Here is a 17,027-nt window from a genome sequence, read left to right as displayed (position 1 = left end):
AGGAACAAGTCCTTAACCTAATGGAAGCAACACAAAATAGGTAGAACAAGAATTCATAAAGCAAATTATCATCAACATACAAGAATAAAACATTGTTCTTCATGTGTAACTTCATGTGGTAGGAAGAATACCATACGGGTTAGCGGAATCCCTTTGAGATCAGAAGTTCGAAACATAGAGACATATGTAAAGGACATGTGTACTCAACGGAACAAACGCAGTCCTTGTACCTTGACGGCCCCTGCAATTCCTTGGGCATTATAGCGTGTGTTTCAGTACCAGATGAAAGAAAATCATGAAGGCAGCATGCAAAAAAAGTGACATACCCTTTAAAGGGTCCGAAGTATGCCTGTTTCAAGATATGTTGACGATAATCTTGCAAAAACGCAGGACATTTAAGAGACTTCCTTAAATGCAGCAAATTTCTTACAAGTATAGCCACCTCTTCCAACTGAATTTCTCCTGACAAGCGTAGCAACACCACATTCGGTCAGTAAACCATCCTAGACCTACCAACAGACCCGGCCAGATGAACCAGAAATGAAGCACACAAAGTCACAAGTATCTTACTCCAGTTACGAAGAAAAAGGAGGAATTACCAATAAAATAAACAAAAGAAATAACCTAAGGAGGAGGACATCAGGATGGGATGGTGGATGCCCTGATCCAGCTGTGAGATACAGTGTTCCTGTCTCCCGTGAAGAGCCCACGACCACCGGTTATTGTGGAAATGGAAGGGAGATATTGCGAAAGGTTTTTGCAGTTGTGACCATACTACTCAATGATGAGTGAACAAGAATCACAGTATTCGCCTGGTAATCTAATTTACGTAAGTTTTGAGGTGAGTAATGGATTTGTATATGGGACACGCACATTTTCAGTGGCAATATTTAGCGTTGGGTCCGAACAAAACGGGTCAGATGGCGCTCTTTCTGAGTACGGTGTTCAGTGGTGAGGTAATCAGATGGTGCAACAGATAAAACTGAAGATTAGTAGCTCTCATAATCGGGCAAAAAACTAGACCTTCGTTGTCACCTCTTTTTTTTTTTTTTAACCGAGCACGATGCAAGCAAAGCATAATAAAGTGACAGAAGTTATCCTTCAGGAAGCACAGAGAGACATTATCATTGGTTAGGATCTAATTATAGTCATGAGTGGTGGTAAGCCTAGATTGATTGACACACAGAGCCGATGAACTATCCACCGGAATTACACTATGGTTGTGACAAGTGGATTTGAAAGACATCTGGTATGAACAACATCCCTGAAAGTCTATACACACCACTCCTCAGCGCATAAACACGACTGAAACTTGAACATTTCCAACACATTCACCTCTTTGTCTTCAAGAATAGAATTTACAGTAATAGGTCATATCACCCTCTCAGACCATGCCCCATAACACAAAGTGTGAGCATAACCCCATACCCCATGCTGCACATTAACAAGGGCTGGAGACCTAGAGACTCTGTACCACAAAGTATAGAAGTATGAGAAACAGTTAACCAATGATAACTTTCTTGTAGAGACAGAAAAGACAATTCGTGAGAATGGTAGCTGTGATTCCCTAAAAGCAGTGGCAGATATGGCTAAGGTGAACAGAGAAAGGAAGGAAAGGCGTGCCCAATTAAAACCATCCTTAAAGGAACTAGAAAGACTACATAAAAATACAAATTTGCCAAAAATATGGCTAAATGTGATGGCAGCAAGAATGCAGTTAAAGGTAAAGGCCCTAGACACTGACAGTCCTGAAAGTGTCTCTAAAATCCAAACAACGCTTTTACAGTGGAAGCAAAAAAGCAGGTAAATTACGTGCCTGCAGATTTCAAGGCAAAATAACGAGACATGGGATAGAATATATGAAAAATAATGAGGCAATTTGCTAACGTCTGACCAGGACATAACCAAGTCTTTCCATGGATTTTGTGAAACATTATGTTCCTCTGAAGGGCTGTCCCATGGGGAAGTGAAAGAATACCTAGGCAAAGCCCTGATAACGAGGGTCATACCTGAACATGCTTCCGCATTAAATCAACCCATAAAGCTGTTCCAAGTGCGTTGCACTGTTACCAAGCTTAAAATTAACTAGACACCTAGCCCCAGTGGCTTCACGCTGCTTTCTATCAGGCATTCAATGAGATGGTGCCCCCCCCCCCCCCCCCACTCTAAGTGGTGTTTTTCACACCTTCTCGTATGAAACAGGTATTATGGAAGCTGTGGTGCAGGTGATGTCAGTAGTAGCGAAACCAGTGAAAGACAAGTTGCTATGTAGTACTTCTATAACGATTTTGCTGCTGAACATTAATCATAATATATTCAGTGGCATCCTAGCTGAAAGATTAGGCAAACCAATCTCCCCGGCATTGTATAACTGGACCAAGCAAACTTTATCCCCGGATGTAGTTACAGCAGCAAATCTAAAACCTTGTCTGCAACTGATAGACAATGCTCACAGGACACAAAAAGAAGTCATATATTACTATCATTCAATGCTGAAGGCTTTTGTTCGTGTCTCATGACAATTCATCTTGAAAACATTACGGAAAATCAGTGTGGGGTCTAAATTCAGAGGCATGGTCACCAGCTACTATAGAAAAAAAGGTCTGCTGGGGGTCAAAGCAAATATCTGTATGGTTTTTCGGAGTTTACAGAGGCTCTGTTCAGGGCTGTCATCTCTCCCCTCTGCTGTTACCGCTAATGGAAGGGGCAGGGTATAGGGAGTGGAAACATCCATGAGATAAAAATAGGGAATATCACCTGTGAGCTAGCAATGTAAGCTGATGATGCAATGCTGACAAACCCAGTAGGCTCTGTTCTGGCCTTGTAGAGGAGCTAAATGACTACAGCAAAGTCTCTGGTTTTAGGAGAAAGTTCAGCAAATCTCAAATTCTGAACTTTTCCTTCTCCAAACAACATGAGAGACAACATGAATACAAGATCCCCTTTCAGTGGTCAAAATACACTATCCAATGTCTAGGAATATAAATTGCATCTATGACAGAACAAACTGCACACGCTAACTACAATGGCCGTACTCGATCAGTACAATTAGAGTTAAGGTCATGGCATGTGGGGGAGACTGAACACCCTCAGACGTTTAGCTACCATAAAAGGTACACTCCCAAGCATCTTATGCATGTTTTTGCACTCCATTTTCCAGATAAGAGGCCCACTGTACACAAACTGCAGTCCCTACTTGATGACTTTATGGGGAGTGGGGAAAAACTCAGAATAGCAAACCCATATAATGCAGAAACTCCGTACAGGTAATATAAGAGGTATTATCAAGACTCAGCTAAGACAATCAAAATTATTGAAGCCAGATTGTATAACTTTCATGTTTACTTTTTAAGGGTTATATAGCCTGTTCCATAATCTGTTACATAGCATTTACATTTGTTCCTTGACTTAATGGCCTACTGGATTAATAGTTTTCATAGTCTTCCTCTCTTGGTGGTTTATCTGGTCGTACTGGCGGCAGTGGATCCTCGAATGTTGTTGGATGGAGTATCCTTTCCAGATATGTAATTGGTTTTTTTACACATTTTCATGGATGGCATGCTAGCTCTTTCCTTATTAAAATAATAACATTGATATCTAAAAAAAATACATCTCCATAGCCAGGTCCCTCCCTTTCTTGCACATTGAGGTCATTGTCCTTGTCACCAGAACCTCTTCTCCAGTCAGCGGACTGAGTGTACACGACCCTTCAGGTTCCCTAGTGCTCTTTTAAACCAACGTATTATTTTTATTTCTATTTCATTTAAAACAGCTTCGAGAAACTGACACAAACTTGGGCAAGAGCTCCAGGATCCTGACAGGAATGCTGCGAAGGTAAGGGCAATGTATGGACAAGTGTTTGCTGTGAAAAGTGTGTCTTGTCCGCTCAGCGATCAGGCCTGTTTCCACCCTCTGCTCGCCGCCATTGGCCATTCAGTTAGCTACTGCGATTGAGTTCCAGGACGAGTGTCACTTAGGGCCTCGCCTCGAATAGACAGATCAAGATTAGAGGTTGGTTTGCTTGGGGCCTGTCCTCGAGCCATATAAAAAAGCAGGGGCTGAGGCGGCCTATTTCCATTACCCCCGGGGAGTCCCACGGCTGCAACATTCTCTCTGATTATCATTTCTATTTTTGAGCAACACAAATCCAGGTTCTGTATTTGCTTTATGCAGTTAATTTCCTACAGTGGGTGCCTACAGCTTTACTTTCAGATATCCCCGAAATATGCTGGTTTGATTTGAGAAATGGCGCGAGTTTTGGAGTCTTAGAGAATGCATACGTGGCTTCCCTTCTGTTAACCGTGGAGTAAACTTTCCAAAGGTTAAACGTGCGACCGCATTAGGTCCTCCACTGTTTTATTTCTGGACATATGGCCTCTGGGTTTCTTAGAAAATCATTGCTATAAAAATAATTGCAGGAAACAGTTGTATGTGTATTTCTCTACACATCTTATGCTTTTTTTCACATTATTCCCTAATTTGATGTTGCTGCATGGAAGGTTGTTTAATGATTCTTAATCACTTTTATGTGCACCAGGTACTTTACCAGATACTGCCAAACACAGCAGGGTTCCTTACGCTGAAATAATTTCAGCTGGAGATAAGAAAGCACATATGAGATCCATTTCTAACTGCTCTGAATACTCATAGTTCATGCGTAAATCACTTTTCGCATGAGAATAGACTCCTTGGTGTATTGTAACATTTGTTCGATTGAATATGTTGTGTTATATTTTATGGAATCGTATTACAAGCTGGCGCTCTTTACCTATAGAAAGATACAATTTGATCAGAATTAAATAGTCAGATATTGTCTCCATTTTATCCAGAGATCACACATGCCTCAAGATTTATCCTTGAATACTGGGAACTGTGTTTCCACTATTGTGACTTAGGGCCTGATTTAGAACTTGGCGGATGGGTTACTCCGTCACAACGGTGTCCGATATACCATCCGCCGGAATCTAAATCCCATTATAGCCTACAGGATTACGATTTCGGCGGATGGAATATCCATCACCACTGGGATGGAATAACCTGTCCGCCAAGTTCTAAATCAGGCCTTAGACATTTTCAGATTAATTTGCTTTTCTTGTCTCCTTTATTTTTGCTTTCAACCTGTTTGGTGTGTTCTTTGTCATTTCATTAACCATATGTTTTGTAATTTAACACTAGAGATAGATTTTTAATTGATGTTCAAATAAATAAAATCGTTACATCTTAGCATAAATAGTAAGTAAAATCGAAATAAAGACGGCATTTCGTAAAAGCAACACATTTCAAATGAGTGATCACCTTTTGGGGCATCAGTGATATTGTAGCAAAAAAAAAAAACAGTATTTCATAAAACAGAACAGAATTCAAGTTAATGACACCTTTTGGCATACAGTACTGAAATTTCCCCACACAATATATTTTAGTCATAGGCGCCATACTGTATGGCTGCTCGTGATTGTCATAGAATTTGGGGGTAAAATACTTGCAGGAACAAACACAATTCCTTTGCTAAGTTAAAGTGCTTTGTGCTGATGAAGTGCGACCTGGAGAAGCAAGGTACTCCCTACTTAATTAGTCACCAATATGAGAGTCATCACACGGGGCCTTATTCATGGAGATCTCAGATGTTGCATGATTAAAAGTGATCAGGGCAGAAAGTGCTTCATAGCTAATCATTCCAATCTTCGGCTAAAATGCTCTGTGCTAGTAAAATACAGCCCCAAAGATCAAAGTGCTCCATACTCAGTGTCACACCAGTGTGGGGGCTTCCATGGACATTTTCAGGTACTCCTTTCAGTTTGTTCCCTACCGGTCCATGGTGCTCTGTGCCAAAAAGGTGCTGCCCAGACAAGTTAATGTGCTCTGCGCTTAAACAGCTGCATGGCCATCCTAGTAATTTAAAATTGCTAATTGCTCTTATCATATATTTTATAAAGTGCCCGATAGCTGACATGATTCGCCTTTTAGGAAAGTTAGGACTGCTGCCCAACAAGACCTCACATTTTAAATATGAAATATTTGCCAGAACCAGTAACGTCTCAGATGTTTCAGAGCTTCACAAGTGCAAATCACATTTAACAGGGACTCTTCAAATACACCACACCATCTGCATTGCACATCGTCTTCCCCCTCCTTACGACCAAACCTATAGCACCTTAGGGGAATAAGGCCAAAGTGCATTCTGCTAAGGATGTACTTTGCATGGTTATGAAGGGGCGAGGTCAAGTAGTCAGGATGGGTACCTAGGGTATGAAGATTCAAAGGCTAACTGTCGTGAAATTTAGTTTTTAGGTCCCTGATTTCATGAGATTTTCTTTGCTGACTTCATTAGTAGTTTTGCAGTTGTTCTATGTAGTAAGGTGTTATTTATTATGTCTTATGCTCTCAGGACCTTAGTCTAAGTTGCAAAAGCTGGCCCTGTATGGAGCCAGGTTCTTGAACTTTCTCCCAGAGCAGGCGTTTTATTGTGCCGGCTGGGGCTATTTTCAGGGTTTGACAATATGAAATAAATGTGGCCTGCAATACCAGATCTTGCTTTGATAGTTTGAATTGCAACCTTATTTGGGATTGGCTAGTGCAATGTGGGAGTGCAAGTAAGGGGCAGTAGCAAATACATTGCTGTTTGTCTAGCCACTCATAGAGATGATCCTTAAACACCATGGTGCCATATATAATTGTGGCCATCAGCTTAGTTGCCACCACCGTGAGCAGTGCATTTGTATTTTGGCATGCGAGGCTTCTCTTGAGTTGAACCATCCTGTTAGATGTTTCACAATCAGCGCCAATGAGCCTAGCTGGGCTTTCCTGCCCTCTCTTTAGTTGAGCGTGACACCAAGGGATTTGAAACTTGTTACTCTTTCGAGCCTTGACCTACCAATAAACCAGCTGCCCCTTTTGTATTAGATGTAATTTAACACTGACCCTCTCCATTCAGTCTTGTATTGTTACATCTAGATCTTGGTGTTGTTTCCTTTAGAAAATTATGTCGTCTTGTGCTTTCAATATTCACTTAAAAACGGTGTGTCTCTCTAGTACTCTACCCCTCTGTTCCACCATTGTGTACATTTATTCATTACCTCACTTCATAAGTAACACATCTCTAAATATGCATTATCATTTTCAGTAGTGATGTCTGAGGCTGTGCTGTTATTGAGGATTTCTGTCTGGATTTCGTGTTCATTATTTTGTACAAGACCATTTTGAATGTGGATAGAAGCATAAATTATCTTTTGCATGCATACCCAGCTAATGCCTACTCTTGCTTATTTTGGTGACTTGTTATAATGACCACCTTTCTCTGGCCACAACTATATCTGCATATCACTCACACTCAAGATTTTGCCAGCATTTCCGTACCAGAGAGAACATAAGATACAAAAGCAGGCACTGTCAAATTAGAGATAAGAAGGCGGCAAAACCTGAGGGACAGTGGCCTTTAAAGGGGTACAGAGAAAGATAAAATACCAAGCACATTTATGGAGGCATGTGGGACCAAGGGTACAGTGAAGGCCTCCCATTTGAAAGTGACAGATGTATCGCAGTGAATTAAGGGACAATAAGTATGCAGAAACAATGTGTCTATTCTGGCAGGAAGGGCTGAGCAGTGTTGATGAGGAACAATGTGTAAAGAGCTTCCTGAAGTAGTATTCATGGAAGGATTCAAGTGTTCCTACCCTTATTGAAAAAAAGAGTATTCCCTCAAGAGACAATGACTCATATTCATCACACTGGATTCAAATATGTCCACAGCTCCATTGAATCTAAGCTGCCACTTCCTAGGCTACTTGCCATTTTTTTGTAGCCATTATTGTACTTCTTCTGGTCTATCAACCAAAGTACAGATCATGTTTATGTGGGGATGCCCTTTTCTTTTCCCTCATTTCTCCTCTTAACCTTTTACCCAAACTACCTACTCCCACCTTTATCGCCTTACCTCTATTATGAACCCCTTTTATTTTCTTACAATCTTCTACTTGTTTAAAGTCATAGTGGAAAAGTAAAAAAAACAACGAATTTAAATACTTTTTTAGCTTTTCTTTTCCCTAAAAATAAAAACCACGAATTTTCATTTTCTTTTTAGAAAATATTAAAAGTATGTTCAGTGAACAGGGTTTAATCTGAGGTTTATAGCTATTTTTTCTGTTAAAGGCATTTTTCAAATATTTTCTTTGTAGTAAAATATACTAATTTTAACGTTTTTGCTTTTTTCCTATTTATATTTATCAAACCTATTGTAGACATTTGTTTTTGCTTTAAATTGATTTCTGATTATTTAGATTCTTTAAATGGATTTTTGATCATTTAACTAGTACACTTACTTCAGTCAATGGAATTAAAAGGTTTTCGGATTTGAAATGCAGCAATAAATGTGTTTTTGGCCTTCAGTAAAGAAAAAATATATCTGCACACACACATATACACTCTAAGTCATGAACAGATTTGTGCTGCACAAGATGAGAGGAAAAAGAATAAATCACTTGAACTTCTAAATTTCTTAACTAATCCTAAAGCTTTCTCTCGAACTTTGTTGGCGGAGCTGTCTAGACACAATGATTTGCTATATAATATGCTCTGACAAGACAGATATATTTTATAATTGATCCAGATGGAGTCACAGTGACTGTCTTATGTCTGACACCTTCTGACCACTCAGCAGAAAATGTCATGCTGATGTTGATTCTTTACCAGATTCTGTCCTACTTTTGTCAGGTATGGGAGATTAACTTGGGGGTATTCATAAATTTCCGAGTTTAGAAGATTAACATTATTCAGACTTAGTAAATCTTTCAATGCCTGGTCTCGTAGTTGATGTAGCCATAGTGCTAGCCATAGGATGTCTGCGTAAATGACTGGTGGTACTATGCTTTCTCACTGATGCCCTCATTTCCTGTGTTCCCTTTGTGTTTCAACATGCATTCATCCTTATTTCCACTTCAGCTCAATATGTGGCCTTCACCATTTGGCCTCCGAACTCTTTAGTGGTTTTCTGGAACTAACATTCCAACAGCAGAAGGATGTTAGAAGCAATGCTGTCTTGGTGCATTACAAACTTCAGTATGTCTTGTTTCTCTTCTACAGGGCCTCCTGCCTTACTGTTCCTGTTATTACCATATCATCACCCAGTGTTTCTCATTACACTGTGCATTATTAATGTCTTACTGGCAGTCCCACCTTACTTCTGCCTCAAGTGTCTTAAAGATATTCTTCTACCTGCAACACACCTACTATCATAAACCACCTGGAACTTGATTGGCATCACATCATTGATAATCAATGACTTGTGGAGGCCCACATGTATTTGAAATAATGCTGCATTATTTTTAATGTTGTACAAAATAATCATTCTATGGACTCTACACCAGAACTATGTATCTCTATATGAGAAGCCAAACTCACAGTAAGTTTGTTCATGGTACTGGCCAGTCCAAGAAAATCCAAACGTATTCCTCAACTTTTGTTGCCAGTGCATCCAAAAAAGACAATTATTTTATTCTTCCGTTGTTCCTAATCCAACATACTAACATTTGCTATATATATTCCATTCAAGACCTACCTGTTCATAAGTTTTCACACCTAGCACCTTACCAACCGATTAGTCCACAGTCTGCAATTTTACTCCTCCTTCAACACTGTAGAATGATGTACCCCTCTTTCAACACCCGGCATTTACACAGGGATGTGGAATTTAATAAAATATCTACATGTCCATGGGACAGGTTGCTTCTTAAATCTACTTGTCCTGTAAAAAAAATCTACTTGTCCCTTTGGTGCCATGTAGTGCGGTGACAAATTATGGCAGCAATCTCACTATGTAAGAGCTCTGATAATAGTCTCTCTGATTGTGCTAGGGCTACTACTATAGTAAGGCTGAATACTTGCAAATTCAATCCCTACTATAGCAATTTCCTTATTTTGCCACCTTTCTGCAGATCTACATACTGGGGCTGGAGTAAGCATTAAGCAATAGTTCCTCGGCTGGAATGCATTTGAGTCTGCAAACCTACTAACTTGCATGTGTTAAGGATTTTCACCAGCTCTTCTCTGATCTTTTCCCATAATGACAAAGGTTGGAAATTTACTCTTGACAATAGCAGACATAGAAGTTCTTCCAGGGTTGGGAAAAAGTGGTTGGAGAGAAAGTGAACTTGTAAACGCTCAATCGATTTTCACACAAGCAAATCTACAGATGCATATATGCCCGTGCTAAAATACAGTTCACAATTTCTTTTCTAGGAGTACGATTTCCTGGTCTACTTCTGTGAGTGTTTGTGAATTCATGAAAACCACTAATTCAAAGACATATACCATTGGTGCACTTTTGTGACTTTCCTTCAAGAATAGGGTCCCTAATTACGTCTGGTGTTAACAAAGACATTTTGTTTTTATTAAACTTCTATTTCTTTCTCTATCGTCTGGCCTTACTGTGAGTTAGCACATTCTGCTCTTACACAAGGAGCATATTGGCTCACAAAGTAGTTTTGTTGAGTGGCAGAAACTACTGTGGCAATCAGTGGCGTAACAAAACTGGAGAGGGTCCCTTCACCCTCTCCCCCCCAAAGAACATGGCGGGCCCCCTTCCCCTTCAGAATCACCCAGGGCAGGTGCTGTGCTGAGGGGGCCCCCTGGAGGGCGGCTGTGGGGCCTTTGTTATGCCAGTGTTGGCAATGTGTGCTTTATTAGACCAAAAACGTTTTTTTTTTTTTTTGCCAGTGTTTGTTACAGTGATGAGGGTATGGCAGCTCCCACAACAATAGTGCTGCAAAAGCCATGTCAAAACAAGACATGCATTGACAAAATGAAAAGACTAAAAAAAAATATAAGATCGGTTAGCTTTGCCAGTGCTTGTTTATTTTCATGCTTCCCATAATCTTGTTGAAAATGGTTACACTGATTATCCATTAGGAATAGTTTTTGAAATACTAGCATACATCAACCCATTTTACTAAATAACACTTCAAAGAAATAGCACCTAAAATGTCTTAGTAGCAAAACGTTTTTTTTCCTACTTCCATATTGTTTCTGAACATTTTATTTTGAAAGCAAAGAATCATCACTCTTGCTTACAAACTTCAGCCAACATTTGCATCTAATCAGAGGGCATTCTGGAAGCATTATACGTATCCTCATATAGTTAAACTTTTCAATCTTGTGTAGACTTTTTTTTGTTTTACTGGAACCACTATCAGTAGTGCAGTATGACCTTAAAACGTTTATTTACAGTGCTTACCATAATAATGAAGACGTTACATTAATGAACCATAAATACAAGTTTGAACAGCAGTAACATATGGACACACTACCTCAACTGCAGACAGTTCCCTTCTCTGTAAACTGGCAACCAAATGGTTTGTCCTGAAGGGGGATGGGCCTACTTGTCCCAAGGACGAAATAAACATGAAAACTTGTTGCCCTTGACCCCAAACAACATGTCCCGGGCCTCGGGCGATAGGAATTCCACATCCCTGTTTACAGGTTTATTTTTTTACTTCCTGTTATTATATTTTGTATTTCTGCTTCTCTTACTTTTTTGTCAGGGTTCTGTTTACACTGTATAATCCATCAAATCAGTGCATATGTTTTCAGTATGACTGGGGCTGTTTGAATAGGGAAAGGAATTCAAATCAAAATAAATGCCCCAACATGAGGCAGGCAGTACAAGAAAAGGTCTCATACGGTGAAATCATTCTAAGAGTTGGATAGATTTGAATGGATTAGCAAGGCATTCTGGTACATAAACCCCTTACAGGGACCCTAAAATCTTAGAGTAATGTAAGAACACACTACATTTATAAACACTTACTTCTTGACAATGCTGCCTCCAGCACCATGTATCACACTATCCTTCTAAAGTGTCTGTGGTCTTTGGGTGCTGCCTGCTAAGTTTTCTTGGATTTGGTGTGATCTCTGTAGCCACACTTAACATGTTCCTTTGTCTGAACTCTGGTGTACCTCTTTCTTTCTGAGTTTTGGGTCCTCCTCAATGCCATTAGTTATCTTACTTATATTGTCCCTCTCACCCATATTATTGCCGCTTTAATCTCATTTCTTCATTAATATTTTGAAACTTCATTTATTTCTCTCATTTTCACTTGCTTTCCTATGTCCTACTGCTTTCAGTAATTCGATGAATGTACGTTCTCTGTACCTGGGCTCAGATACTTGCTCACAGACATCCATAGCAATTCTGTCTCCCTCTATCGACCCCTGTCTACTGTAGCAATTATCTGTTGTACAAATGTTTAATTTAATTTCTCCTTCAGCTCAACTATTGGTCATTGATGAGAGCCAACCATTTCTCTGGACTGTACTGCAAATCTCTATTAATTGCCCAGATCTTCTTTTGAATGAATTGCTGCTCTTCTCGGGTTATGACATCACCGCCTTCTAATCGGTCAACAGTTTCTTTGTCCGTACTTTATTCAAACTTGTGTACTCTTGTACATTCATTATCTAATCGTCGCATGTGGCTATATTTCCCCTTCTATCTAAAATGTCAATTTTCCCTCATTGTTTTCAAATTTTCCTCAGTCCATCCTCTCCGTATTTCACTTTACTGGATTCTCCTACCACTTTTACACCCTCTCAGTTCTTCCTCTAAAACCCACTATTTGTCCCTTCTCCTTGGGCCACTTCTTTTTATCTCAACATACCCAGTTTACAGAATGTTCTCTCCCCATCTGTTGGTGCCACCCCTTCTTTTTACCCATTCTTATGTTAAGGGTCATCTCCCGTTACTTGTTATATTTCCTTCTTTCGCCGGCCAGTGCTTAACTGCACAGTATTTTGGGCTGAATTTCGTGAATATAATTCTACTATGATCAGTATGAGGCAAGACATCCTCAAACTTAACAGATCAAAAACAGAAGTCCTCCGTTCTGGCCCACCATACCGCCTCACAATGATAAACCCTCTGTACCTCCCTCACCCTCTTTGGGGAGACCATCCCCATCAAAAAAGTAAGAAAACTATGAGTGTTCTGGAAAGTGACCTCAGAATGAGATCTGTTAGAAACAGCAGTATATCAATTCTTCTACCAAATGAAGCTCCTGTAATAGCCTACCAGTGTACCAAATGAACATGCTACAAAAACTTGAGGACACGTCTGGACCACGTGTCTTCAGTCTAGCTAAATTCGAACCAGTCTCAACACACCATTAAAAACTGCTCCTCCTGCATGCACTGTCCAGAGTGACTTTTTTAATTATTCGCCTCTGCTATAAATGCTTAGACGTCTCCATCCCATCTAGTTAATATATTAAGATCAAATATCACCAGCCCGTCATGTTTGATCTTAACCCGTCCCTGCTCTTCTGCATTGAGCACAGACGGATCTTTTAGTGGTGCCCAAATGTAAGCAGAAAAGCATTTGAGTCGGTGCTTGCGTGGCACCATGAACCCCCTCCGAAATAACTCACTCTTAAATCTCTGCAACATTTACAACGTTGTGAGAACATTGCCAATGTGACATTGCTGCTCAGAAATAATGTGTGCAACATACCCGTCTGTGTAACCTGTGTTAAGGCACCTAACATGACTGTCAATATAAATGCACATTGTATGCTAATCAGTGAACCTGGTGCAAATGTGCACAACACGCCCATCACTGTTAAGAATGTGAATTACTGTAAGGTGGGATCTTAGTAACTATGCTCTGTCGCTGTGCACTAATATACCCAAGATGTGTAACTGCTCTTGCACCAAGTAGCAGTTGTGTTGCATTGTGCACTTTAAAGATGCATATAATTAAACATCTTAATGCAAATTAGTCTCGCACTTCGGTAGTAGAGCTTTGTAAGCGCAATTGTAACAGAAATTTGGAGAAAAAAAATGTTCATTGCTTTCCTCAAGATCTGAAGCCTTTGGTAATTATATCTATGCTAGAGTGCCTTTAATTTGGGTTGCCTTAATTCCATTTTGTATGATATAAGGTTGCCGGATTGTGGATTGTAGATCTGTGATTGATATTCTGGCATGCTGCAGTCTAATGTGTGTGGTGTTTCACCATGTAGAGCGCCTGGAATCCCTTAGTGTGTTTTAAATTACTTCCATACCCACTTGGGTGTCTGTTGGAGAAGCTGCAAATGAAAAACATAATGTCTAGATAAATGAAGTACGCAAAAAGATACTCACGCTATGGAGAGTAATGGAACAAATTCAATAGCTTAAATTTAACTCAAGTGGGTGTTGCAGGTATTCCTATAGGTGTTGTGTGTTGTGAAACACCTGGCAGAGATGTCCTTTGAAGGTTGGATGATAGTTGGACATTGTCAAAGACTCAAAACAACACTAACCCACCTGTGAAACGTTTTAACATACTTACAAGAAATGTGTTGCTCTAGAGCAGGGGTCTTCAAACCGGGGGGTGGTCCCCCTTAGGGGGACCGTAACTGATCCCATGAGGCACGCCAGGCTCTGGCTAAAAGAGGCATCATGGTGATAACAGTGCTTTGTTTTAAGCAGAAAAGAAACGGGCAGCAGTCAGTCACTCTGTAATAAGCCATCACTAACTTATTTTGTCATTTATATCGGGCTGAAAGTGTTTGTCAAAAAGGGAAGGGACGCCAACTAGGCTACAAACCTACCCACCCCCATTTCTAAAAATCACATTGTGTATACTTTTACACATAAGAAATACCTAGTTAACTGGAATAGTATGTTTGGCAATTATGCATGTGATTGCATTTTTAAAATAGGTAACAGAACTTAAGTGCAATGATTAAATAAGTGTAGTCATATTTAAACTCACCAATTTAATAGAACCATTGTGAAGAATTCTGGGGAGCCCTAATGTTTTTTTTTTATTTATTTTTTTTACACTGGAGTGAGTCTGGCAGCAATAAAAAGCTTGAAGACCACTGCTCTAGTGTACTTGAATCATTAAACAGGAAACCTTAAATTTGGTAGGTTGCCCAAGGGGCCTGTGGCACGGTGCATTCAATGTATGTTGTTTTTGCACTTCAGATTCGTCCAGTGGCATGGTTTTCATAGCAGTTAGAGATATTGCACTAATGTCCTATGTAGACCCATGGAGGTCACACTCCAGTAACGGAAGATGGAATATTATTGTTAATAAGGTCATTCGGCTCTTTGAGTAAAATGATGTTCATAAAACTCTTGTGCAGTACCAAGGATCCTGCCTTTTTAAAGTGGTGTGAGCCTTTTTAAAGCCCAAGTATTAAAAATCTTGTCTGTTTTCCCATCTAAAGTAGGCACTTCCCTGAAAAAAGTTGTTTAAATGCTTTCAAAAACTGGAAAAACAGTGGCCCTCTTCAAAGCCAGTGGATTAGAGTAAAGGGAGTCAAACCCAAACTAGTTCTGTGTATTATGGTTGACACATTAAAGTTACTTTTGCAAATGTATTTGGTAGGGTTCTTGCTAGATAAAGTGGTGTAGTACAGACTGAGGTTTTGCCTGTAATAGTCTTTCCCATGACAGGCGCTTTGTTATTACTGTAAGACCCACACCTTTGACGGTGGCAGAGATGATGAGTAAGATGGGTGAGACTTGCTGACCCACCCATCTCAGCTCCAAGATTGGGACAGTGGAGATTGTCTGATGTTCAATCAATCAGACAATCAATCAGGATTTATAAAGCGGGCTAATCACCCAATACGGTATCCAGGGGCATTTGGAATTCCGGAAGTGAGGTGATGGTCCGGAGGCTGTTCCAGGTTTTTGCTGCGATGTGAGAGGAAGAGCATCCTCCATTTCAATCAGTCAGGATTTATAAAGCGGGCTAATCATCCAATACGGTATCCAGGCACTTGCAGGTCCCGGAGACTTATTCAAACAGCTCGGGGTTGAGGGCCGTTTGGAATTCCAAAAGTGAGGTGATGGTCCGGAGGCTGTTCCAGGTTTTTGCTGCTTTGTGAGAGGAGGAGCGTCCTACACTTCTGCTTCTGTAGATGTGGGGAGTATGGGCAAATGAAAGGGAGGCAGAGCGTAGTCTTCTTAATGGTTGGTGGAAGTTCAGGTGGTGGTTAATGTATGTGGGTCCTTGGTTGTGTAGAGCTTTGTGTGCGTGGGTCAGCAGCTTGAATTGGCATCTCTTCTGTACAGGGAGCAGATGGAGTTGCCTGAGGTGGGGTGAAATCACTGTAGGAGGTGTGTGGCGATTCCTACATAGAGAGCATTGCCGTAATCCAATCAGCTGGTGATGAGGGTCTGTCATGGTGTGTCTTTTGTGTAGGGGTAGCCACTTGAAGATCTTACTTGGCATGTGCAAAGTGAGGAAGCAGGCACAGGAGATGGTGTTGATCTGCGATTTCATGGTGAGCCTGTTGCCAGAGATCAGTACTTCCATCTTGTCTGTGTTCAGCAGCAGGCAGTTGTTCTTCATCCAGTCAGCGACGCTTGTCATGCATCTGTGGAAGGTTGTTCTGGTGGTAGTGGTGGATGTTTATTTTAGAATGCCATGACATATTTTTAGAGCAGGGGCAACTCAAGCTCCACCGAAAGAGGCTTTCACAACACTTGTTTTATCTGGGACCTTAAAACCTATCTTGTTATCAACACACAGTAGTACCGTCTTCCACGCTCCTCCAAAATCACAAATGGTAAAGGAGTTGTGCAGACTTCCTAAGCATGCTACTGAGCGTGGCCTAGTTGACTGGATTTGGTTCCCTCCGTTGTGCGGGCTGCGCACGAATCTGTCCCAGCGCCCTGCCCCATGCAGTGCTCTGATTAAGAGTAATATGTAAATTGACACACGGTCCATTTGGAATCCTGCTCGGGAGGAAGTGGCAATTGAAATGGATGCTTGAGTGCCTACAAACAATCAGGAATCTGAAAATCCCCAGCCTCCCTTAGAAGGCCACCGCGACTCGAGCTGGAACGAGCGCTCTGCATACGTCTCCATTTTGTCAAATCTCATTAAAGGGGCCCACATTCTGCCAACACCGCGCACCAGAAATCATTCATCATTTTTAGTGCGTAAAATATAGCTTGGCGTTATTTAAATAATATCATATTAATGTTAAAGTTCAACTGTCACTTGTCGTGGCTTAATCAGACATAGCATTTAGGGAAAA

At 40.6% G+C, this 17,027-nt stretch overlaps 1 protein-coding gene across 9 annotated transcripts in view; it reads left to right on the top strand.

Annotated features, from left to right (window-relative positions):
- The window catches only part of VTI1A (vesicle transport through interaction with t-SNAREs 1A), a 1,055,694-nt gene that overhangs the window by 648,995 nt on the left and 389,672 nt on the right, over window positions 1-17,027 (top strand). For 8 of the 9 annotated variants that reach the window (XM_069239378.1, XM_069239385.1, XM_069239380.1 and 5 more), the window contains one exon: window positions 3,773-3,834. In XM_069239378.1, the coding sequence (XP_069095479.1) occupies window positions 3,773-3,834 (62 nt within the window). Of the gene's footprint in view, window positions 1-3,772; window positions 3,839-17,027 lie in introns of those variants that run through there. The other variant, XM_069239386.1, reaches the window with a different exon arrangement.

Source organism: Pleurodeles waltl, chromosome 6 (assembly GCF_031143425.1).
Source record: "Pleurodeles waltl isolate 20211129_DDA chromosome 6, aPleWal1.hap1.20221129, whole genome shotgun sequence".
Classification (NCBI taxonomy): Eukaryota; Metazoa; Chordata; class Amphibia; order Caudata; family Salamandridae; genus Pleurodeles; species Pleurodeles waltl.
The sequence above is the reverse complement of the archived record's forward strand: the minus strand, read 5'-3'. Positions and strand labels throughout refer to the sequence as shown.